The sequence below is a fragment of the Rana temporaria genome, chromosome 6, assembly GCF_905171775.1.
Source record: "Rana temporaria chromosome 6, aRanTem1.1, whole genome shotgun sequence".
Classification (NCBI taxonomy): Eukaryota; Metazoa; Chordata; class Amphibia; order Anura; family Ranidae; genus Rana; species Rana temporaria.
In genome coordinates this window covers 162,891,433-162,918,100 of record NC_053494.1, presented here as the reverse complement: position 1 = coordinate 162,918,100, position 26,668 = coordinate 162,891,433, and the positions used below count along the sequence as shown (strand labels likewise).

The 26,668-nt window shown below is 43.5% G+C and overlaps 1 protein-coding gene across 4 annotated transcripts in view; it reads right to left on the bottom strand.

Moving 5' to 3' along the window:
- Positions 1-25,509, bottom strand: part of ATF2 (activating transcription factor 2) — a 162,910-nt gene extending 137,401 nt beyond the window's left edge. The window contains exons 1-3 of one of the 4 annotated variants that reach the window (XM_040357703.1): positions 25,225-25,509; positions 13,313-13,480; positions 176-246 (exon numbers count right to left, since the gene is read on the bottom strand). In XM_040357703.1, coding sequence (XP_040213637.1) covers positions 176-223 — 48 coding nt within the window. In that variant the 5' untranslated portion in view covers positions 224-246; positions 13,313-13,480; positions 25,225-25,509. The remainder of the gene's footprint in view (positions 1-175; positions 247-13,312; positions 13,481-25,224) is intronic. The other 3 variants (XM_040357704.1, XM_040357705.1, XM_040357706.1) reach the window with 3 other exon arrangements.
- Between the last annotated feature and the right edge of the window lie 1,159 nt (positions 25,510-26,668).

Sequence of the window (26,668 nt, the reverse complement as noted above, 5' to 3'; positions counted from 1 at the left end):
ATTCAGTCAAATCTAGGCCTAACTGCAACACAAGTGCTTCCTGATAGCTCTCACAATGGAGGCACCCTGAAGGTAGTACAGGATCTGGATAAGGAAAGTGTATTATGTTTTTCATAGATACAAATTTACTTCTTGTGAATATTTGCTTAGTCTCTTTACATGAGTTGAGTCTTACCTGGCCACATCCAGGGGCAGTGCATACAAATGGTTTATCATCACTCATATTCTACAGGTCCTTGTTATTACCTGCCGGGAAAATAAATACATTATCACTTATCCATGCACATTATATCTGAATAACCACATTTGTATATAAATTCATGTTCCCTTTGACAATATGTGTATGTGTTGCATTTTGTAATTTTCTCTTAAAAAAGGTAACAAAAAATAAAACGTGTAGCTTTCAACAATTTATATAAAATCACTTCTAATTGAAAAAAAATTACCGGTATATGTTTACAAACTAACCATGTCATTAGGTAGACACATACTGTAAAAAAAAAAAATGTATTTTTTTAAATTTGTCTCAATTTAAAAAAGTCTTAATGTCTTATACAATAAGGTACAAAGCAATGTGCTACTGCAACCAATCATACCTTACTCATAAATTTTACTCATACATTTTATGATAAACAGTAACTCGACTGCTTGGTTATTGCAGGTTGTACGTCATCACCGCTCTAGGCACTGCCTTAAAAAGTCCCAGAACACACAGCAAACCCACAATACTGTGATGGCATCTAATAGGTGTGCAAATGCACTCTGGTCACTGCAATGTGCATGCTTAGACTAGAAAACAAAGTTCAATTTTTTCCATGATACCTGTGAGCTAAACTACAAAAACACACACATTTAAAGCGGGAGTTCACCCATTTCTAAAAATTTTTTTTTTCTTCCCCTAGATTCCTGCTCGTTCGGTCTAGGGGAATCGGCTATTTGTATTAAAATAGGTGCAGTACTTACCCGTTTTCGAGCTGCATCTTCTTCCGTCGCTTCCGGGTATGGTCTTCGGGAGCGGGCGTTCCTTCTTGATTGACATTCTTCCGAGAGGCTTCCGACGGTCGCATCCATCGCGTCACTCGTAGCCGAAAGAAGCCGAACGTCGGTGCGGCTCTATACTGCGCCTGCGCACCGACGTTCGGCTTCTTTCGGAAAATCGTGACGCGATGGATGCGACCGTCGGAAGCCTCTCGGAAACCTGTCAATCAAGAAGGAACGCCCATTCCCGAAGCCCATACCCGGAAGCGACGGAGAGGATGCGTCTCGTAAACGGGTAAGTACTGCACATATTTTAAAATAAATAGCCGATTCCCCTAGTAATAACGAGCAGGAATCTAAGGGGGAAAAGTGCCCTCTAAGGGTGAACCCCCGCTTTAACAGCTTTCCAGGTATGCCAGCACATTAACTTGTACAGCATGTAGCCACTGTCTCAACTATAACAAAAGCACCAAACAGTACATGATCTTAAGGCTGCTTTCACTGGGGCGTGGGTGACAAAGTGCCGCTATTTTTTGTGGCGCTTTACCGTCATTTTTGTGGAGGTATTCAGCCACTAACAGGACGCTTTTAACCCCTGCTAGCGGCCGAAAAAGGGTTAAAACCCCCCGCAAAGTGCTGCTGCAGCAGCGCTTTGCTGGCAGTTCGGCTGCGCTGCCCATTTATTTCAATGGGCAAGAGCGGTGGAGGAGCGGTGTACACACCGCTCCCTCACTGCTCCAAAGATGCAGCTGGTAGGATATTTTTTAACGTCTACTGACTGACTTTTGTACAATATGCCTGCCAGATATTCCCAGCTCAATCAGCACCGGATGGCTATAGACAGCAGAGCTAACCAGTGTATTCTGACGGCAGGGAAGTCTCCCTGCTGTCAGAATGCTAGGACACATCGGGGAGGATTCCCCCATCCACACACTCAATGTTGAACATAAAAAATTACTAATCTATGGGCTGATTAAGGCTGGCCATAGATGGATGGAATCCCCCTGTCCACATAAGTGAGGTAGATAGGGGAAGCCTTCCTGCTAAGAAACTGTAATTGGATTCAGAAAAAAATGTTCAACATTCCTGTTCAACAGGTCAATCATGAATTGAAATTCGATTGGTCCCTGCTGAGCTGGTCAAATTTATTTTACAAAGGTTTATTAGCATGTAATTCAGCATATGAGGTCAGCATTTAGATGGTCACATTGATTAATGGGCAAACAAAAGTCAAAACAAAAGATGTACAATAATTGAAAGGAGACATGAGCAGTAGAAAAATTAGTCAAACATAGTGCCCCATGGAGCAAAGCAAAAAATCCAGAAATAGCTTTCCGAGATGTCCTAGGGATCATAGGGTGTCTGCAAACAAGAATGTTTATATGTAGAACCTGCATAACCAAACAAAATTTTGCGAGCAAGAATCTCTCTATTGGGGAGGATGCAATATAACAATTAAAACTAAATAGAATCAATATGGAAAACATAATGTTTTAACTATAACCATTCCAATCAAGGTAATACCTGATGGCCTGATAGACCTATGGATTCAATGCATAAAGTATAACAGAGTGAGGAGAAGAAGGCAACCAAAAAGAAAAGAGGAAATCTGGTAGAGAATGGGACAAGAAGAAGGGAGAAGAAAAGAGGAGAGTCCAAGGGGTGTGCGCCAGGGGAGAATTAAATCGAGAAGGCTGTATATGTGTGATCCATGGCTGCCAAACTCTAAGAAATTTGTCATGCGTGTCTGAAAGGATGGCTGCCAACTTCTCATTCACCATGACATGATTTTTGACCGCCTTAAAGCTGAGCACGGGGGTTTTCCATGCCCTTGCAATAATTAATTTAGTTGCAGTAAAAATATGTTGGGCCAACTGCCGTTCCGGGCTCAGCAACTCAACAATTGGTTTACCAAGGAGGGCTTCTTGGGGTCCCTCTTAAGGTTAATGTGGAATAAATTACAAAAAAGGGTATAGACCCTGACCCTTAGCCTGCATGCTCTCGGCATGACCACCAAATATGTGCCATAGAGCCTTCTTGTGAGCATCCCCAAAAACAGAGAGGAGAGTAAGTTGGGATAAAACGGGCCAAATCTAGCCAGTGTATACCACCACCTATACAGTACGTTATAGGCATTCTCCAATATAAGAACGTTTCTCGAACACTTTGAAAGGGCTATGGTCATAATCTGCCAGTCCTCTGGATCTAACTGCCTCCCCAGTTCTTTTGCCCCATTGAAGATGATAGGGCCTTAATGGAGGCTTTTTTTCAGAAATTATGGATGAATACATCAACGATATCAGGCCTGGAGAGTAGGGTCTGGCTCTACATAGGATCTCAAAATGCATCAGAGTATATGTGGTAGGTGCGAATTTAATGAACTGTTGAAGAAAATGCCTAAGTTGTAGGTAGCTATAGTGTTCTCGCAAGAGGATATCAAGAGAAGAGCGTAAGGCATTGAATTTCAGTATCTTATGAGGGATAAACAGGGAATGGATGTCCGTGAACCCATTCGTGGTCCACCATAAAAATTGGGCTGGGTTTTCACAACCTGGAGGGAATAATGGACAATGAATGAGGGGAAAATCAAACCCGCAGAGTTTTTGAGTCCCATAATTGTAGAGAGTGGGCTAAACAAGGCCCTATTTTAGTCGGGCAATAAATAGGAGGGAGGGCGCCAGTGTAGAGACGAGACAGGAATGGGATCAGAATCAACAAGATCAATTAATTGTGGCCCATAACGGCAGCGGATACGTTTCATGAAGATGAAAGAAAGGAGCTATGCTTGCTACAGTGTAGTAGGCCTGCAAATAGGGACCGAAAAGCCACTATTGATCCGTCGAGCATACAAAACCTGCTTGTTGATTCGAGGACGTATAGTACCCCATATAAGCTGCAAAATCTTACGTTGGTGTATATGTGAAATATGTGAAAGGATTGGAACAGGCAAGACCCAAAAGAAGTACAGCAATTTTGAGAGATAAGACATACAGATAGCAGTTATCCTACCAAACCAGGAGAATGTTAAATGGGTCCAGGAGGACAGCATATCAAACAATCTTTTGAACAAGGGTGGGAAATTGGCCCGATACAATCCTGCATATGTTGAGGTAAGGTGAAATCCCAAATAGGGCAAAGAGGAGTACTACTGAAAGGGAAAGGCAGCTTTCAACTCCATTAATACTGGATGAGAAAGGTTGACCGACAAAGCTTTAGGGCTATATGTTGCAACTGCAATATTTCCCGGATGGCGTCCCTTGCCTGCCTGTGTGTTACAAAACCTACTTTTTAGCTACGTGGGGAAGAAAAGAGTTTAGATGGTTAGACAAAATTTTGGTTAGGATTTTCATGTCTATATTATTAAGATAAATGGGCCTGAAATTAGCACAAGAGGAGTGATCAATGGTCAGGTTTAGGGAGCATCACAATATTAGCGGTCAAGAGATCTGATGTAAAAGTCTGGTCGTCTTTAACAGAATTATACAATGCTGTTAGATGTGGGGTTATAACATCAGCTAGCTTCCTATAAAAAAAGTGCCGTATAACCGTCTGGTCCAGGTCGTTAACCCACTTTCAAGCCCCAGAAGATTTACCCCCTTAATGACCAGGCCATTTTTTGCGATTACATCACTGCATTGCTTTAACTGACGATAGCATGGTCGTGCAATGCTGTACCCAAACAAAATTGACGTCTTTTTTCCCCCCAATAGAGATTTCTTTTGGTGGTATTTGATCACCTCTGCGTTTTTTTATTTTTTGCACTATAAAAACAAACAAAAAATAGACAGTTTTGAAAAAAAAAAAATTCTTCAACAGTTTAGGCCCAATATGTATTCTTCTACATATTTTTGGTAAAAAAAAAAAAAAAAAAAAAAATCGCAATAAGTGTATATTGATTGGTTTGCACAAAAGTTATAGCGTCTACAAAATAGGGGAAATATTTATGGCATTTTTATTATATTTTTTTTTACTAGTAATAGCAGTGATCAGCGATCAGACACTTGACTTTTTTGGGACCAGTGACATTAATACAACAATCAGTGCTATAAAAAATTCACTAGTTACTGTATAAATGACACTGACAGGGAAGGGGTTAACACTAGGGGGCAATTTAAGGGGTTATGTGTTCCCTAGAGAGGTGTTTCTAACTGTGGGGGGAGTGTACTGACAGGGAGTAGAGAGAGAGATCGATGTTCCTGATCACAAGGAACATATGATCACTCTGTACTCCCCTGACAGAACGGGGATCCATTTGTTTACATTGACAGGTCCCGGGTAATACATTGGAGGACTTCTGAAACTCAAATGTCCCCGTCCATAAGGGTCATATGAGCCTCATTCAGTGTGGGTAGTGTGAAAGACGATAAACACTATCAGTGTCCTTACTGCCTGACTGATCAGGGGCCGAAAACAGTTTAGTTTGACGGTAACGAACTCCAGTGAGCACGTTATGTCGAGTACGCAAGATGATGGGGTGAATTTAGGCCTGTTGACCAACATCTGATTTGGCCTATTCGCTTTAACGTACCATTTCTGGCGGGATCAACATAAGACGTGCTCAGCTCCATCCGTGAGACAGAGGTCCAATTCTGAATGGGCTTGATCCATAAGTTTTTGATTAGCAGGAGTGGGGTATTATTTAAATACCATTGAATGCATCTCCAGACGAGCCACTAAATCTTAGACATCGTTCCTGCTTACGCTTCAAAGCCAACTGTATAATGTGGCCCCTGAGAACCACCTCGTATGCCTCCCAGAGAGTTACAAATGAAACCGAACCTCCCTTCAACATCCAACATTCAACATCCCTAGAACGGTGCTGATGGCTGCTTTAGGACTTCAAAACAAATGCTCAATACTCTTAAAATATATTTTGAATGTGGCGCTCTTTAACTTCGTACATACAAGAGTAAGAGCCGGTTCACACTGGGGCGACTTGCGATCCGACTTCATGTCGCCTCAAGTCGTCCCAAGTCGTGCTGTAGAGAAAAACAATGGAAGTGAATGGGAGCAGTGTTAATACCAGGGCTGTGGAGTCGGTAGATAAATGTTCCGACTCAGACTCCGACTCCTCAGTTTTATGTACTTCCGACTCCGACTCCCCGACTCCGACTCCGACTCCCCGACTCCTCTGTATTAATATGCGAATGTATTTTATACATTCCTTGAGGGAAAGAAACGCAACCTACCACAGGACTACTGGCTGGGAAGCCAACAGTCTACTATATTGCACAGTTTAAGCAAAAGACAAACACAATGAAAACAATCAAGTGACTGGATAGTAGCAGCAGGCATAAACATCAGGAACAGGATCTTTACCAGTTCAAAAATACAAACCACATTATTTGGTTGTTTTAGAACAAAAACAAAGCTTATCTATAATGAACCAAAAACAAAATCTGCAAAACCTAGAAATGGTTTATATTAATCTTGAAATGTAGTTCTAGGCTTAGCAAATGCAAATCAATTCAATGTAGAGTTCTAAGGAAGAGAATTGCCTCTGCCAGATCCTCTTTCATAGAGGCTCTTAAGTCAGACTTTATTATTTTTAGGGCTGAAAATAATCTTTCGACACTGACTTGGGTGGGTGGCATTGCAGTAACTATTCTGGCCACATCACTAACGATCTCTGGATAAACAAGGATGGCTTCTTCAACAGTAAGTTTTGATGAGCGATCATACTTTTCAACTTCTTTTAGTGCTTTATAAAACTCCTGTTGGAATTTTTTTATTTGGACACTTACTGGTTCTCTAACATGCGTTCCCTGTAAAAGCAGAACACAACACTATGGAAAGTATAAGTATTGCAGCTCCTAATTGTGCGTTGCGTGCCATATAGTGAAGCACATGAAAAGCATGCTTCTTCACGGTCACTTAACGTGTTCGTTTTGCGGTTACGTGAGGCACTGCATGCATTGGTCTTTATTCTTACAGTAGAGAAGTCATTAATTATAACTTTTTGTGAATTGGGACATTTAAACTTGCTTTTTTTTTTTTTAAATTCCAATCTAAATTTAGTAGGAGTCGGAGTCGGTGCATTGTTTGCCGACTCCAGGTACCCAAAATTTTCCCCCGACTCCGACTCCACAGCCCTGGTTAATACACACAACTCAAGGCGATCCGACTTCAGAAAAGGTTCCTGTACTACTTCAATCCGACTTGTTGTCGATTTGTACCCATTGATTTCAATGGAAGTCGCCTCAGAAGTCGGATCACTGTCTTAACTGAAGCTACTTTCCAGGAAGATAACCTACATTTCTCAGGCAAACCCCTCCCTCCCCCTCCCTCTCCCAGAGCTGATGGTTGTTTTATTGGTCACTGGAATGTCTCCTGTCCTGGAGACGACTTCAGGTCGTGTTGTAAATCTCCCCAGATCGCCCTGTGGTTCATGTTCAAGTCGTGTTGGAGTTGCTTCTGAAAGTCGTGCTGGAAGTCGTGTCGCCCTAGTGTGAACCGACTCTAACAAATGCCAGTACATTTAAAAAACAAAAAATAACAAACAAATAACTCAAAGTACAAGAACTGCCCAAATTATAACCGTTTAATGTGGACAACTCATAAAAATGGAACTCCAAAGAGTTAGCACTGCACTCTTTTCTGTGAATACAATAGTACAAAAAACTTCACCATCACAAAGTAAATATGTTACATGCAATTCCAAAGTAAATAAAACCTATGGTAACCATGGGTTCCAGGAAAGATCAGTTTTGATTCAGGAATCATTCCTGCGGGGTCATTGTCTTTCCCTGATGGGGGGGTGGGGGGAAGCCGTTTTAGAGATTATCGCTAGTGGCTATAGCAGCCTCTAGCGATAATCGCAAAGGTAATCCGGCAGGCTGGTTGTACTCAAGTTAATCGATTGATAAACTTGGTACATTCAGTCTGCCCATTATTGGTTCGATAATCGGCTGGTTCCTGCTGAACCGGCCAAAATTCGAACCGTGTAGGCAGGCCAGACACAATTCATTTTCATTTTCTTTTGTTTAACCAGCAGGTTGAACAAAAATAAATTAATCGATTCCCTCATCGACACATTTATGGTGGCTAGGGGAATCAATCCCGTGGAGCCATTGAATTTTGACATTGAGGCGGCTTCCCCACTGTTGGAATACACTGATTAGTGCTGCTGGCTATATCCAGTGGCACTAAATGGAGTAAACATTTTTCAACAGGCTGGTTGTACAGAAGTCGATCTCAAAATCAGCTTCTGTTCAACCTGCCTGCACATAGATTGATCAACATTCAGTGTCTGCTTTGCTTGTTTTGTTGAAAACTTCAAACCTCTGCCACGCATGCACCCCCCCCCCCCCCCCAATACCCCCATAATGGTAATCTTCTATACTATAGCTTCCATCAATGAAAACAACTCTATGAATGGAGGAGGCGGACCTTTAACTCATCCGTTTGCCCTCTGCTGAAATTTTCTGGACAGCGTGCCCCAGCCTTGGTTCTCTCAGGGAGCACACAAAACCTTTACCCACTGTGCTACTACACTGCACAATAGTCCCAAGCGTAAAAGTGCTAGGAAAAGTAAATATGTTGCCCATAGTAACCAATTCTATATTTTGTTTTCTGCTAGAGCAGAGATATGCAATTAGCGGACCTCCAGCTGTTGCCAAACTACAAGTCTCATGAGGCATAGCGAGACTCTGACAGCATCTAGCATGACACCCAGAGGCAGAGGCATGATGGGACTTGTAGTTTGGCAACAGCTGGAGGTCCGCTAATTGCATATCCCTGTGCTAGAGGGAATAACTGACTGCTTGAGAAAATCTGCCACTGGATTTAGTGAGCCCTTGATGTGCAAGGCTGTCAGGGATTTTACAAATTGCTCTGCACATTCTAAGATTGCATAGCTAGTAAAAGAAGTGGTATTGATTATTTGCTTCCTTGATGGTTTAGGTAATCTATCAGCTTGGCAATGTCTGAGCAGACCATGTTAGCTCTCCCTTTGATCTAATTTTGAAAGGCCTTGAGAGCTTTGTTAAACTGCTAAAAACTCCCTTGAATTGAAAGACTTCTTGCTGAGACTGAAATCCTATGGGCGCCAAGCCTGTAAGGAGCCAAAGTGTGCTTCCTAACTTGCATTGGTAGTAATTTTGTAACAATTGCTCTGAGCCGAACATGTTCCTCTTTGGAGGTTCCAGGCCCCAAGCTAAGGCTTTGTATTACTGCTGGGAATGCTGCACATCACTTCCCGTCTCTGGGTGGCTACATCAATCCTGCACTGAACTTATGGAGGGAGCCATGGTGGTCATCATAGGCTGCTCTCCTGATACTGGACTGCAAACATGTCTGCCTCTGTTCATGTTCATTATGTGAGGGGCAGGGCAAATAGTAGTTTACAGAAGATAAATAGGAAGGAAGATATTCTTTGGTGCAGCTCACAGGAAGTAACAAAGACACAGCATTTCTGGCAAGATCAACGGGTATTTTTGTATTTGCTAAAAAAGTTCTCAGCTTGAAAAAAAAAAAAAGAAAACAAATGCAGCCACCACATACACGGTTTGCAAGCTGAAAAATATTACATTTTTGTTCTTGGGTTTAGTTATACTTTAATTACAGTCAATGAAAGGTAGCCATTTCTTGCCTAGTTAAAGCTAGTTAAAGGAACACTAAAGGTTTGTTTTTTATTAGATCAATTGATTGCTGTAAGCTAGAGCATTTAAATATCACTTACCTCGTTTTTCCTTTTGACCTCCAAAATACAGTAATCCAGGTTTGAAAATGCCATTTCCTGTCAATCATCTTCTTGCTTTCCACCAGCATCTGAGCCGTTTCGCATGGTGGAAAGCAGAATGTGCTCACCCCCTCCCTATGACTACAGCCCTGCGTGAAGATGCTCTCTTATCCCTCACAGGCATGGAGGCCAAGCCTAATGGGAACGCAAACCAGGAAGTCAGTGAGAATAATGATTCAGGAGTGCTGGAGGTGAATAAAACAGCTCGATTTCAACAGGTATCAAACTAGTTATAATGCAAAACATTACTTTTTACTTTATCAGCTACTGTCAGACTTTAATTTAAGAGGAAAATATTTTGTCTTTACAACCCCTTTAACAGAACAGCCAGCTCATATTAAATGCAGCTACTAATGACCATGGCATATCAGCCATCTGTAGTCCTGTAAGCAAGTTACTGTAACCAACCACAACAGCAACTCTGTAGCCAGCTCTCAAAAATCAGATCCATTATGAATTTTCTAGTGTGGCATAGCCCTATGCCTCGTTCTCTTGTTCAGAACAGACCAGTCCCCTTTCAGACATTTTCATTCACTATGATCAAAGACACTGAGCAAGTTCTACAGGTTGGACTGTTTTCCAATAGAGAGAAGAGAGGGGGAACTGTACAGGGACTGTAGGGTAATTTCACAAAACTAACACAACGGGATCTTATTTTCAAAAAAGTGACAATTACTTTTCAACAGAGTTCAGTGAGGTTAAAAAACAAGATTTTGCATGGTGCTGGTTTGTCCTGAGCCATTCACACTTCTTACCCTTTATCCCCAAAGCCATAGGTACTGCAGCGTCACATATTAAACTACAGTTGGGGAAAGAAGCCATTAGCTCCCAGAGTTATTCCCGGGTATCGCGGGCTCTGGTGCTGTGATTGGCCAGAGCAGCGATGACGTCACTCCTGTGCATGCACACAAGAGCAGCAGGTATCGGCATGAACGAGCCGTTGTGCACATGCTGATACAGGGGATATCTCCTAAACCGTGCAGGTTTAGTAGATTTTCAGGGTAGCTAGAGGTAAGCCTTATTATAGGCTTAACAGTAGTAAAAAGTGGATTGTACGGGTTTACAAACACTTAATGTTATGTGCCCCAGTGCAAGTTCTTTATAAAAAATATGCAGCTTCATACCTTATTTCAGCGCGCCGCTCAGCGCTCATGTGACCGTCTTCCCCCCTCTCCTCTGACGTCAGCAGGGGATTCTCAGCTCCTCCCACTGTAGTTCTCTTATCAGGGAAGGAGAGCGGTCATATGAGCGCCGAGAGGAGCTCTGAAATGAGTATGAATCTGCATATTTTTTTATAAAGCGCATACACTGGGGTTCATAACTTAAAGCGGGGGTTCACCCTTAGAGGGCACTTTTCCCCCTTAGATTCCTGCTCGTTATTACTAGGGGAATCGGCTATTTATTTTAAAATATGTGCAGTACTTACCCGTTTACGAGACGCATCCTCTCCGTCGCTTCCGGGTATGGGCTTCGGGAATGGGCGTTCCTTCTTGATTGACAGGTTTCCGAGAGGCTTCCGACGGTCGCATCCATCGCGTCACGATTTTCCGAAAGAAGCCGAACGTCGGTGCGCAGGCGCAGTATAGAGCCGCACCGACGTTCGGCTTCTTTCGGCTACGAGTGACGCGATGGATGCGACCGTCGGAAGCCTCTCGGAAGAATGTCAATCAAGAAGGAACGCCGGCTCCCGAAGACCCATACCCGGAAGCGACGGAAGAAGATGCAGCTCGAAAACGGGTAAGTACTGCACATATTTTAATATAAATAGCCGATTCCCCTAGACCGAACGAGCAGGAAGCTAAGGGGAGATTTTTTTTTTTTTTTTTAAATGGGTGAACTCCCGCTTTAAAGTGGGGGTTCACCCAAAAATCCCAAAAATCAATCAAAATCTCTCTCACTAGATCCAGCATACTGCTGACATCTGCAGTATGCTGGATTTTTTTTTTTTTTTGTACTTCTCGTTTTAGCAGTCTTTCTTCTCCGGCTCCGAGCGGGGAATCCTTCGGGGAGTAGGCGTTCCTAAATCAAGCGCAGTTGATTGACGGGCTTGGATAGCACGTCACAACTTCCGAAAATAGCCGGCGTGACTCTCGGCAATTTACGGCGCCTGCGCAGTCAGCTCTACACGGCAGGTGCCGTATAGCGCCGTAAGCAGCCGAGAGTCACATCGGCTATTTCCGGATGGCGTGACGCGCTATCCAAGCCCATCAATCAACTGCGCTTGATTTAGGAACGCCTACTCCCCGAAGGATTCCCCGCTTGGAGCCGGAGAAGAAAGACCGCTAAAACGATAAGTACAAAAAAAAAAAAATCCAGCATACTGCAGATGTCAGCAGTATGCTGGATCTAGTGACAGAAAGTTGATTTTTGGGTGAACCTCCGCTTTAATCAAACACAGGGGATTCTAGGAATAAAAAAAGTGACTTTACAACCACTTTAAAGTAGTTCTATAGTCACAGTATACATGTCCACGTTATATGATCGCTTAGAAGAAAAAAAAACTGCACTCAGAACTAAAGTGCAAAAATAGCCGCAAACACTAAGGCCCCATACACACGATAGAATCCATCCGCTGAAAAATCCCAGCGAATGGGTTTCAGCGGATAGATCCTATGGTGTGTACACTCCAGCGGATCTGTTTCCGCGGATATTTATCCCCTGGGATGGATTCCAGCAGATCAAATATTTGCTGACATGCTAAACAAATCTATCTGCTGGAATCCATCCCAACGGATGGATCCGCTGGTCTGTATAGACTCACCGGATCCATCCGTCCGAAGGGATCCCCCGCATGCGTCGTAATGATTCGACGCATGCGTGGAATTCCTTATATGACAGCGTCGCGCACGTCGCCGCGTCATAATCGTGGCAACGGCGCAACACGTCATCGCCAGAGGATTTCGGCGCGGATTTCAATGCGATGGTGAGTACACTTCATCGCATGGAAATCCGCTGAAATCCTCGAGAGGATTTATCCGCGGAAACGGTCCGCTGGACCGTATTCGCGGATAAATCCTCTCGTGTGTATGGGGCCTAAGATTTTGATAAAAAATCTTGGACAGATAATTCATAAAGAAGTGTAGTACTCAAGAATATATATGAAAGCAAATTAAATAAAAACAATTGCTTTAAATCAAGTGAAAAAAAAATAAAAAAAACGTGAAAAAAAAAGATAAGTCTATCTAAGAGGAGAACACCACACCACACAAGTGAAAAGCCATGTAAAAGAATTATATAAAGTCCTTATATGTGATAAATCCATACAGAATAAAATTATATTTAAGGAATTCCAGAAATTATGTAACAAATCTTCTAAAGCAGCCTGTCTGCCAGCAAGCAAAGTGAAATAACCCTCCACCACACAAACGTGCTCTAGTTAATGTACCTTACCAGAATGTTTGACCACCTATAACGGACGACCAAATGAGCTTTGTGTATACTCCAAATGGTAGGGAATCATCAAACCTCCAGACAACAGCTCTCCATATAAAACACTCCAAAGGAATCCATTCAGGTTAAGAGAAAAGCAAAAAGGCTCTCATGGTGTAGCATTTAGTTAAATTCAATTTAATATAAAGATTAAAACATACTCACAAGGTTAATATAACAAACAAGCGGTGTATAATATCAAAATAAAGACGTCCTTCTTTGTGCTGCCCGTCTAATTTCCAGGTCCCGGCTGGTGTGATCGCGTCACTCTCGTTGGCCCAACCCGATGCGTTTCGTCACCAAGGACGTCATCGGGGGAGTGGCTAGAACTGGCTAGAACAACAGGTATAAATAAAAGAAGAAAACGTAAAAAAAAAAAAATAATAAGAAAACCAAATGCAGCCATCACATCTAAGAATGAACAAGCTGCAATAGAATCAGTTGTTGGGTTTGATTGTAATGCTGCTTTAACCACTTGCCGACCGCGCACCGCCGTTCTACGTCGGCAAGTTGGCTCTGCTGGGCGAGAGCACGTAGTATAACGTCCTCTCTCCCAGCCGCCACGAGGGGCGCGCGCCCCCGACTCCCGTGCGTGTGCCCGGCGGGCGCGATCGCCGCCGGGCACACGCGATCGCTCGGTACAGAGCGGGGAACGGGAGCTGTGTGTGTAAACACACAGCTCTCGGTCCTGTCAGCAGGGGAAATGCTGATCTTCTGTTCATACAATGTATGAACAGAGGATCAGTGTTTCCCCATGTGAGGCCCCCCCCCCCCCCCCACAGTAAGAACACACAAGGGACATACTTAACCCCTTCCTCGCCCCCTAGTGTTAACCCCTTCACTGCCAGTGGCATATTTATAGTAATCCAATGCATATTTATAGCACTGATCTCTATAAAAATGCCAATGGTCCCAAAAATGTGTCAAAAGTGTCCGAAGTGTCCGCCATAATGTTGCAATACCGAAAAAAAATCGCTGATCGCCATTACTAGTAAAAAAAATATATTAATAAAAATGACATAAAAATACCCCCTATTTTGTAAACGCTATAACTTTTGCGCAAACCAATCAATAAACGCTTATTGCGATTTTTTTTTACGAAAAATAGGTAGAAGAATACGTATCGGCCTAAACTGAGGAAAAAAAATGTTTTTTTATATATTTTTGGGGGATATTTATTATAGCAAAAAGTAAAAAATATTCATTTTTTTCAAAATTGTCTCTCTATTTTTGTTTATAGCGCAAAAAATAAAAAACGCAGAGGTGATCAAATACCACCAAAAGAAAGCTCTATTTGTGAGAAAAAAAGGACGCCAATTTTGTTTGGGAGCCAAGTCGCACGACCGCGCAATTGTCTGTTAAAGCGACGCAGTCCCGAATCGCAAAAAGTACTCTGGTCTTTAGGCAGCAATATGGTCAGGGGGTTAAGTGGTTAAAACACTGAAAAATTTGAGAAACATAACGTTGCTCAAATGAAAAAGGAAGCTGTTACTTCAATCACCCAAATCATGTATTAGCAAAAATTCATTTTGTTTTCCTCTGCACATGATTGGACAATCAAAGTGAACACATCACTTTATTTATTAACAGTCACTTTGCAACTTGACCATCCTGTAAATTCAACCCCATATGCATTTAATGTGGTTTAGGGAGCAAGGAGCAATGCAGTTCTGCAATCTAAATGAACCATTTTTATTTCTGATTGGGCAACTATGTAGGAAATTAGGTTTAGTGTTGTTAAAAGTAAAGTTAAGCATTTGGGGGCAAAAAATACTTTTTTTTTGTCTCCTGCTAAAGCAAACTGGATCATGCGTTATATATTTATCAACTATGGGTATAGGGTTCCGTATATAGATTTTTTTCTATAGGCTGAACTAGACTTATGTCTTTTTCAGCCCAACTATGTAAATATTTAGAGCACCTTGTACGATTAAGCCCCTTCAACACGACTGTTCCGATCAGGTCCGCCGGTCAGATTTTCAGGCGGACCTGATCGGACGGTCTATTGACCCCTATGGACTGGCAAGTGTAAAATGGACTTGTGTCCTTATACTCCCGCCTACTTCCGATCCAATCTGTCGTCCTCCTTCTAGGCAGATCAGATCAGACAGCAGTCGGGTGTAAACGAACAATGGAGTATTTTTACACCTGGCTGCCCAGAGTGGGCTCTGTCCATAACTGCTCTACAAAAACCGAGTGGATATGGACAAGTCATCTGCCTGCTCTGATCAACAGGGGATCAGCGGACAGATCCCCTGCTGATCAAAACAGAGTCTGTCCAGTGTGAAATGTGCCTATGGCCTATACACGGTTTGAACCTCGGTCGGTTCAGCAGGAACTGGCTGAGATTCAGAATGTGAATGGCAGGCTGAATGTACCAAGTTGCTCGATCAATCAATTAACTTGGGTACAACCAACATGCGATTATCGCTAGAGGCTGCTATAGCCGCTAGCAATAATCACTTAGGTAGATTCAGAAAGAGTTAGGCCGGCTTATCAGTAGATAAGCCGACCTACCTCTGAATCTACGCCGCCGTATGTTTAAGCGTATGCTCAAACAGAGATACGCTTAAACATATCTAAGATAGGCCGGCTTGCGCCGGCCTATCTTAGATTGCAATTTTTCAGATTGCCGCTAGGTGGCGCTTCCATTGCGGCCGGCGTAGATTATGTAAATGAGCTTGTACGCCGATTCACGAACGTACGCCCGGCCGCCGCAGTCGAATTACGTTGTTTCCGTAAGGCCTTAGGCGGCCTAAAGTTATTCCACCTATGAGGTGGAATAACAATGTTAAAGTATGGCCGCCGTTCCCGCCACGAGGTTCGAATTTTTTACGTCGTTTGCGTAAGTCGTCCGCGAATCGGGAGTTACATCGTTTACGTCCACGTCGAAATTAATAGGCCCGTACGGCGTACATAGCCGCAATGCGCACTGGGAAATGTAGGCGCCCGGCGCATGCGCAGTAGCAAAAAACGTCAAAAAACTTGAGATCAAGCCTCATTACCATACAACACGCCCCCTCCAACCAATTTGAATTAGGCGCCCTTACGCCCGCCGCGATTACACTACGCCGCCCTAAGTAAGGAGGTAAGTGCTTTGAGAATCATGTACTTGCCTCTCTTATTTAAGGCGGCGTAGTGTAAACACGCTAGGCTACGCGGTCTTAACATTGCACGGCCGTACCTGAATCTACCTAACTGTCTTCTCCTGCCAGGGATAGACCCCTACAGACCAAGACTGGGATGCCATTAAAGTTCATGTGCGTGTAAAGGCATGTGTCACAAAACTTTTGGTAATATAGTGTATATACAGGCTTATCCAATAAAGATCAAAGGTATACAATGCAGGCACCTACAGCATTCAATATTTAGCAGATTTGACTTCCAAAATAGATTCCTGTGGATTACAATGATTCTTCACTCTGCTTTACTGAATACATCTTAAAATGCTGGCACATATTGTAATTGAACACCTCTTCTAAAAAGACATGTTCCTCCGTGAGCCCAAAAGCTGCATCCTTTGCCTTATTTATTGAGTCTCAGTTCACACAACTACAGCTGCGATTTGATCTGATTTTAAGTGTGATTACCGTATTTATCGGCGTATACCGCACACTTTCGTGGGTGCGAGATATACGCCGATACCTGCTTTCCCGCGCCGAGTTTGAATACTGCGCCGGCATATACCGAGCGCAGTACACTCGTGTATAGTCGGGCAGGCCGGCTCCTCTCGCGCTCACGTCCTGGACGTCCAGGACGTGAGCGCGAGAGTAGCCGAGCCTGCCCGACTATACACGAGTGTACTGCGCTCGGTAAATGCCGGCGCAGTATTCAAACTCGGTGCGGGAAAGCGGGGAGGACGCCGCAGAAGGACGCCGGACCCGACGAAGAGGACACCCGAAGCCGCAGACGGACGCCGGACCCGACGAGGCCGCCGATGGACGCCGCGCAAGACACCAAAACTATAAGTACTAAAATCTTTTTTTACAGGAAGGTCAGGTCCACTTTAGGGGTGCGCGCTATACGCCGGAGCGCGCAATACCCCGATAAATACGGTATATAGTGCGACTTGATTGGGTTTTTGATGCCTCTGTGCTTTTAGTTTTGGCCAATGATAAGCATATCCGCTGTTACAGGGTCGAAAAAGCACTCAGATAGCATCAAAAATGCATCCAATCATATGTAGATGTGTTTTGGTGAATTCCCACTGAAGTTCATGGAGCCAAATTCGTGCTACACAGAGATGAAACAAATCTTCCTGCATAAGTTATACCAATTACCTGTTTATCTGCAGTCTTCTCTACAGCAGTTTAAAGTTCAGAATTTATAAAGCTTGTCTAAACTGTCAGAAAAAAGGGGCGGAGAGCTGAACACTCTGCAAAGCTCAGTGAGGAAAGTTCAGAGAGCTAATTGGAGGGAAGGGACACACGCCCTACACACAACACACAGGAACAGAGCTAATGCTGTCAATCATAGGCTGTGTGCTGGGTCCTTTCCTGTCACCTTTTTCTCTTGGTGTCAGGAAAACTTGTCAGAAGTAACTCATGCTGATAGCAAAGGAATTGGGCAGAAATTACACTAGGTCCTCTGGATTGAGACATAATAGAGGGATATGCTTGTCTTATATTTCATGTCTGAGGTTAACAACCACTTTAAAGCTGAACTTTACTCATAACAACTTGTCAACAAAATAACGTTCTTTACCAAGCGCATACAACTGTGCTCATAAGTTTACATACCCTGGCAGAATATATGATTTCTTGGCCATTTTTCAGAGACTATATGAATAACACAAAAACATTTCTTGTTGAAGAAGCCATTTATTATCAATCAACTGTGTTTATTCTTTTTAAATCATAATCACAACAGAAACTACCCAAATGACCCTGATCAAAAGACCTTGGTAATTTTGGCCTGATAGCATGCACACAAGTTAACACAACGGGGTTTGAATGGCTAATAAAAAGGTAACCATCCTCACCTGTGATCTGTTTGCTTGTAATTAGTGTGCGTGTATAAAAGGTCAATGAGTTTCTGGACTCCTGACAGACACTTGCATCTTTCATCCAGTGCTGTACTGATGTTTCTGGATTCTAAGTCATGGGGAAAGCAAAAGAATTGTTAAAGGATCTGCGGGAAAAGGTAGTTGAACTGTTTAAAACAGGAAAGGGATATAAAAAGATATCCAAGGAATTGAGAATACCAATCAGCAGTGTTCAAACTCTAATACAAAAGTGCAAAATGTGCAGAAGTGCACGGTCAGGTAGACCAACTAAAATTTCAGCCACAACTGCCAGGAAAATTGTTTGGGATGCAAAAAAAAAAAAAAAACACAAATAACTTCAGGTGAAATGCAGGACTCTCTGAAAACATGTGGTGTGGCTATTTCAAGATGCACAATAAGGAGGCACTTGAAGAAAGATGGGCTGCATGGTCGAGTCACCAGAAGAAAGCCATTACTACACAAATGCCACAAAGTATCCTGCTTACAATACGCCAAACAGCACAGAGACAAGTCTCAGACATTCTGGCACATTAATTTGGCGTGATGAGACCAAAATTTAGCTTTCTGGCCACAACCATAAACGCTACATTTGGAGAGGAGTTAACAAGGCCTATGATGAAATGTACACCATTCCTACTGTGAAACACGGAGGTGGATCGCTGATGTTTTGGGGATGTGCGAGTTACAAAGGCACAGGAAATTTGGTAAAAATTGTTGGCAAGATGAATGCAGTATGTTATCAAAAAATACTGGAGGAACATTTGCATTCATCAGCCAGGAAGCTGCGCATGGGACGTATGTGGACATTCCAACATGACAATGATCCAAAACACAAGGCCAAGTCGTCCTGTCATTGGCTACAGCAGAATAAAGTGAAGGTTCTGGAGTGGCCATCTCAGTCTCCTGACCTTAATATCATTGAGCCACTCTGGGGAGATCTCAAACGTGCAGTTCATGTAAGACAGCCCAAGAATTTACAGGAATTGGAGACTTTTTCCCAAGAGGAATGGGCAGCTTTACCATCTGAGTAGATAAAGAGCCTCATCCACAAATACCACAAAAGACTTTAAGCTGTCATTGATGTTAAAGGGGGCAATACACGGTACACGCTACAGCGCAGACCTGAAAATCCAAGTGGATGTCAATTGACGTCCGCCCCTTTGCTCGTTCCCCGCGCGCGCAGCGGGGAACTTCTGTGCTGGCCGTGTCCCTTGGACACAGCCAATCACAGAACGCCGTGAACGGCCAATCGGAGTAGCCGTTCGGTAGGCGATCTGTGCGGCCAATGAGAGATGATCTCATATGTAAACATATGAGGTCATCTCTCATTGCCGGCTCTCACAGACAGCGTGCTGTCAGGGAGAGAGGAGACCGATCTGTGTCTCTTGTACATAGGGACACAGATCGGTCACCTCCCCCAGTCACCCCCCCTCCCCCACAGTTAGAACACCAAGCAGTAAACACATTAACCCCTTCCTCACCCCCTAGTGTTAACCCCTTCAATGCCAGTCACATTTATACAGTAATTAGTGCATATTTATAGCACTGATCGCAGTATAAATGTGAATGGTGCCAAAAATGTGTCAAAAGTGTCCGATGTACCGCCATAATGTCGCCGTCCCAATAAAAATCGCAGATCGCCGCCATTACTAGTAAAAAAAAAAAAAAAAAAAAAAATTCTGTCCCCTATTTTGTAGGCGCTATAATTTTTCGCAAACCAGTCGCTTATTGTGATTTTTTTTTTTTTTACCAAAAATATGTAGAAGAATACGTATCGGCCTAGACTGAAAAAAATGTTTTTTTTAAAAAAAAAAACTGGGATATTTATTATAGCAACAAGTAAAAAATATTGTATTTTTTTTCAAAATTGTCGTTCTTTTTTGTTTATAGCGCAAAAAATAAAAAACGCAGAGGTGATCAAATACCACCAAAAGAAAGCTCTACTTGTGGGGAAAAAAGGACGTCCAAATTTTGTTTGTAGGCCACATCGCACGACCGCGCAATTGTCAGTTAAAGCGACGCAGTGCCGGAAGCTGAAATTTCACCTGGGCAGGAGGGGGGTATATGTGCCCAGTAAGCAAGTGGTTAAGGACTAGGGTATGTAAACTTTTGATCAGGGTCATTTGGCTAGTTTCTGTTGTCATTATGATTTAAAAAGATTTTATTGATAATAAATGACTTCAGCCAAAAACTAACCACGAGTGAAAGAAAAGTTTTTGTGTTATCATTCATAGTCTCTGAAAAATGGGCAAGAATCATAACTTCTGCCAGGGTATGTAAACTTATGAGCACAACTGTACATTCCACATTAATAATTATGCTATTATAAATTAGTGTGTGTTGTAAATTGCCTCCAGCATTGCTCCTGTTTCTTCTTGCTGGAGGCTAGACCTCCTGAACAGCAGTAAATCATAAAGCAGAACTAAACCCATCAATTTAACGGTTTCATTCCTGGAATGCCAGGATTGCTAACTGTCACATTTGCTTGTGTCCACAACCAGATTATCAAACCTTTAAATGCCTGGAGTCATAACTAATAGCATGTGAAACACCATGGTAGTTGCAGATCAAACAGAAACAGCTTCATTTCCTGTAAAGGATAGAATGGTTTACAGAAACATAGCCTTTTTGATGTGTTTTTGATGCAGTCCAGTGCATCCCCCCCCCCCTTTAATCTTAACCTTAAATAAGGAAATGCGTGTTTCAGTGCCTTTAGGTGCATTATTGATGTGTTTTACAGAGTTCCAGTACAGTCCGGGAAAAATGCAGCATGTTCTACTTTTTTTTCTGGAACTGGAAGTGCAAGCACTGGTGTGCGCTATGCCATTGAAAACCATATAATCTACTTTCCATGCGTTTTTGATGCAGGAAAAAAAAAAACACACTGGACTGCATGTGGTGTGAACTGGCCCCAAGGCTGTCAACAGATTGGCCTCTACAAATTCAGCAGTGCCTAAACATAGAGAGCATCTGAGCATGTGCAGAGAAGGGTGTATTATTGGATTTTAAAATGGTTGTAAACCCTCCCTCCTTACTTTTACCTATGGGTAAGCATAGAATAAGGCTTACCTATAGGTAGTGGAAATATCTCCTAAACATGCGCCAATGATGTAATTCGGCACATGCGCCGAGAAGAAACGGACCTCCGTGCAGTTTCTTCCCTAGCGTGTGCTGTTACTGATGTTATGTCGCTTGGCCCTGTGGCCACTAGAGGCACACGCACTCGCTGTTCACCCCCGGAGCCGATACGAGTGCCCGGTGGACGCCATGACTGCCGGGCAACCGCGATCGCTCGTGACACCGCGAGGACCGGGATCTGTGTGTGTAAACACACAGATCCCGGTTCTTTCAGCGGAGAAATGACTGAGACTGAAAGTATGAACAGCGATCTGTCATCTCCGCTAGTAAGTCCCATCCCCACTTCAGTTAGAAAACAGTGAGGGAACACAGTTAACCCCTAGATCAGGGATATGCAATTAGCGGACCTCCAGCTGTTGCAGAACTACAAATCCCATGAGGCATAGCAAGACTCTGACAGCTACAAGCATGACACCCAGAGGCAGAGGCATGATGGGACATGTAGTTTTGCAACAGCTGGAGGTCCGCTAATTGCATATCCCTGCCCTAGATCGACCCCTAGTGTAAACCCCTTCCCTGCCAGTGACTTTTGTACAGTAATCCATGCATTTTTATACGACCGATTGCTGTAAAATTGTCCCAAAAATGTGCCAAAGTTTCTGATCTGTCCGCCATAATGTCGCAGTCCCCAAAAAAAAAAAAAAAAAATCGCAGATCGCCGCCATCACTAGTAAAAAAAAATAATAATAATAAAAATGCCATAATTCCATACCCCATTTTGTAAACGCTATAACTTTTGCGCAAACCAATCAATATACGTTTATGTAGAATACATATCGGCCTAAACTGAGGGAAAATGTATTTATTTATTTATTTTGAAAATGTGGAATATTTATTATAGCAAAAAGTAAAACATGGCGTTTTTTTTCAAAATTGTCGCTGTTCTTTTGTTTATAGCGCAAAAAAAAAAAGCAGGGGTGATCAAATACCACCAAAAGAAAGCTCTATTTGTGCAGAAAAAAAGACGCAAATTTTATTTGGGTACAGCATTGCATGACCGCGCAATTGTCAGTTAAAGTGACGCAGTGCCAAATTGTAAAAAGTGCTTGAGTCAGGAAGGGGGTAAAATCTTCCGGGGCTGAAGTGGTTAAAGAAGGACTGAACCCATCAATTAAACAATTTAAAAAAACAAATTACTTTGCTGTAATCGCTGTCACATTGCTTATGATCTTAGCCAAACTGTCAACCCATCTAAAGACTGATCACATATGCAGCACCATGACAGTTGCAGATCAAACTGAAGTTAAGATGACAACTTCCTTGTATGTAAAAAGATAGAAGAGTTTAGTTCTGCTTTTGAAAAGTACAATCATATTCTGTGATATAATCATAACCGTTTGCCAAAACCGTTCCATTTAAGGCATGAAGAGAATGATAACTGTCAAGCCATGGAATGATTAGTAGGTCACCTAACTGTCATATTAGTTGTGTTCTTGACCAAACTGTCAAACCATCAAATGACTGGAATCATAACTGATCACATGTGCAGGATCACGGCAGTTGCAGATCAAACGGAGGCCAAGACAGCAGCTTCCTTGGCTGAAAACAATAGGAAGGTTTAGTTCCACTTTAAGGATAGGGCATTTATTCTCCACCTTTCAGGACGATTTCCCCCACACAGCAGTGACATCAGTTGTCTGATGAAGCCCTCAGCGGCCCCGAAGTGTCTCCGCTTGCAGGCGAATACATGTTTTGTCCTTAAAGCGGTTCTTCAGTCATCTTTTGAAAAACGAAGTTAGCAGCTACAAAAACTGTAGTGTCTGACTTTTAATACACAGACACTATCTGTCCCACAATCCAGCACTTTCCTCACTGGGCATACTAACTGTGGGCAGCTGGTTGTGACAGCGTGCGGCTTCACAGCCGGCTGCTCATTAAATGATATCTGAATGATCCCGCAGCTTCCTGGGACATGTGACCCCTTTGGGGTGAAATTCCACTTTAGGCCTGGGTTTACACCATTGCGAATTGGATGCAGGATGCCACATCCAATTTGCAATAGTGAGAAATTTTGACCGGCTCTCTATGGAGACAGTTCCCATATCTCCGCAGCGGGTCGGGTGCATTTTGCACAAAAACGATGTGCGTCTTTTGGTCCGTTTCAGGTCCGAATTCAGCCCAAAATGCGCAGGGACCATCCACCATTTTCACTGTCTTAAAGTGGATGTAAACCTTCACCACATACACCCAGTGAGGTGAACCGCCTCAGGTGATACACAGACAAAACAAATCCCCCTACATAAGTTATACCTGTTTATCTGCAGTATTCTCTTCTCTTTATCCGTTCAAAGGGCAGGTTCACACCACAAAAATGCACTCCAGATTCCAAACGGATGCGTTTCTGCATGTGCGTTTTTGGCACATTCCAGTGGGTTTTTGATGCATTCCAGATGTTATTTTTTTATTTCTTTTATTTTTGGGCTGGTTCACACCACAAAAACACACTCCAGATTTGCTCCAGATGCGTTTTTGCATGCGCTTTTTTTAACACGTTCCAGTGCGCTTTTGATTTTTTTTTCTTCTTTTCGGGCTGATTTACGCCACAAAACGCACTCCAGATTCGTTCCAGATGCATTTAAGTGGTGAGTTTTTGATGCATTTCTGGATGCTTTTTTCCCACTGTCCTGGGGTCCAATGAATTTTCTATGTGTTTTTCATGTGTTCCAGTGAATTCTGCTGCATTTCTGCTGCATTTTTTCGCCATGGAAACAACTGCACTGGTGTGAACTATGCCATTGGATACCATTAAGGATGAGCTCCAGCGTGTGCGCATGGTACACGTGCAGAGCCCGCGAGGAAGTCTGCACGGTGCTGCGCTAATCACAGCCAGGGAGACATTTCCCGATCTCTGCAGCCAAGCATTGGGACAATGTCTCCCTAGCTGTGATTAGCGCAGTGCCGTGCAGACTTCCTGGCGGGCTCTGCACGTGTACCATGCGAACACGCTGGAGCTCATCCTTAGAAACCATATAACCTACTTTCCACGTGTTTTTGAAGCTGTAAAAAAAAAACTGCACTGACCCAATCTCCAGAATTTATAGCTTGTCTGAGAGTTCAGAAAAAAGGGGGCAGAGAGTCAAAGTTACACTCTGCAGAGCTCAGTGAAGAGAGCTCTGGGGGCAGGTTGAAGAGAAGGTAAGGGACACCAACCCCCCCCCTTTCACACAGTAACAGAGCTGAGGCTGTCAATCAGATGGAGCCCCCTCCTCTGTCACCATTTTTCTCTTGTTGTCAGGAACACTTGTCAGAAGTGATCCATGCAGAGGAACGAAGCAACAGACAGAAATGACACTTAGTGCTCTTACTAGAGACCAATTACACATTATAGAGGGATATGCTTTGTTTATATTTTCATGAGGTTTACAACCACTTTAATGGTGTGGAATACACACATGTAGACAGGAAGCAGCTGAAATAATCTGCAGGAGATCAGCAGTAGCACTAAGATGCATAAAGGTGAGAATGATGGGCCATTGTTTATAATGGGAGCCGTCATCCAGCTGGGGTCTACAATGTAAACATGAACACCGGACGCCAGCTGGCATGGCACAAAGCGATAACGCTCCGGAGCGCCTGGTTTGGTAAATAATCGCAGTGCGTCAGCGCGGAGTGTAGCTGACATCTCTTTGCACAGAACACCAGGACGCATACGCAGAACATTGGCCACGCATTCGCCCTCCTCCAGTCTTTCCTGCTACAAAGGTCTGGGAATGAGGAGGACATGATGTATAGGATGCTGAGCTCCTTCATTGCTGACAGCTGCAGGTGTGTGTCTGTCAGGGAACATTCTAGAGACAGACAGACAGACAAGGGTTGCTATGGGTGTCAGTGGAGTGTGTGGTCCAGGGGGCTCCGGATGCTGCTGCCTTGGTAACCAGACATGACAGACAGACAGACAAGAGCAGCACCTTCCCTTCCCCTCCATCCATCCTACCTGCCTGAGGAATGGGGACTGCTGTCCTTGCAGGTCCTTCAGCAGCTCCAGCCTGACAATGGTAGTGCCCGTTCCGCCATGTTAGAGGGCAGCAGGCATGCCAGTCCCCGTTCTACCGCCGCTCTGCACCCTCCGTGTTTACAAACTTACCCCCCACAAGGGCTGAACCTTGCTCAAGGCCAAATCCCACCAGCTCCTGTCAGAATATCGCGATATCTCGCTTGACAGCTGGGCGGGCGGAATCTGTTTGCAGTCCGCAGCTCCCGCTGTGGGTGAGTGCTGGCAAAGGGGGTGACGTCATCGGAACGGCTACGGGACTGCCAGGAGTGGCAATGGCGGCGACGGCGCTCAGGTGGGTGGGACTTCAGAGGTAACACCGCCTTTCTGGAGACTTTCTCTGCCCACTGACCAACGTCATCGGGTGTAGGGTGGTCGGATTACGTGGCTGGTATTGTTATACCTGAATGAGCCCGAGGAAGGAACGTTGTTGGTGTCCATAGCAGCCAATCAGATTCTTCCTGTCATTCTGAATCCTATACAGAAAGGTGATGAGCGATCCGTAATATTTCTCCGCTAAATGGAAAATGTGGTGATTGGACAACGCTCTATGCTTCAAATGATCACATACAGTCTATAGCTTTCCATTGTGCTTCTTCCAGCCCAAGCATATTCTGGCTTTCCTCTCCTACATGGAAAAATCACCATTTATTTTTTTTGCTAGAAAATTGCTCATAAATCCCCAAACATTATAGTGTGTGTTTTTTTAAATAAATATACATATATATATATATATTTTTTTTTTTTTTACCAGAGACCCTAGGGAACAAAATGGCAGTAGTTGCAATTTTTTGTCACCCGATATTTGCACTGCACTTTTTCAAACCTAATTTTTTTGAAAAAAAGCAGTGGTCCGACGACCATTCAATTTTTTATTTTTTCAGTCATTCCCCATCATAAAAGAATACTCACTGTTTTGGTGTAATATAGCATCGTACCTAAGAAGAACTTATAAAATGTGACGATGGCCGTTTCCATTTTGCTTGTGGGCATGTGCAGCCCACAAGCACTGATTTCCAGCATTCGCAGCTCGTTCACATGCATTCTCAGTGTTTACGGCAAGCAGGGTGTAAACTTCCAGGTTGCCATCACAACGGGTGGTGGCGTCAGAAGTTCCCGCCCCGTTGTGATGGCAACCAAAACAAAACGCAGCGTTCCGCACTGACTCTTGGGAAGCATGACACTTAAAGGGTCAATGTTATACTTACCTCCACTGTACAGTTCGTTTTGCACAGAGTGGCCCCGATCCACGTCTTCTGGGGTCCCTCGGCGGCTGTCTCTGGTCCTCCCCCCAAGAACTCATCACATTCATGCGAGAGAGCTTGCATGTTGATGAGTCCTTGCGGGCGCGCTCCTGTGATACAGCGAGCGGCCATAGCCACTCACT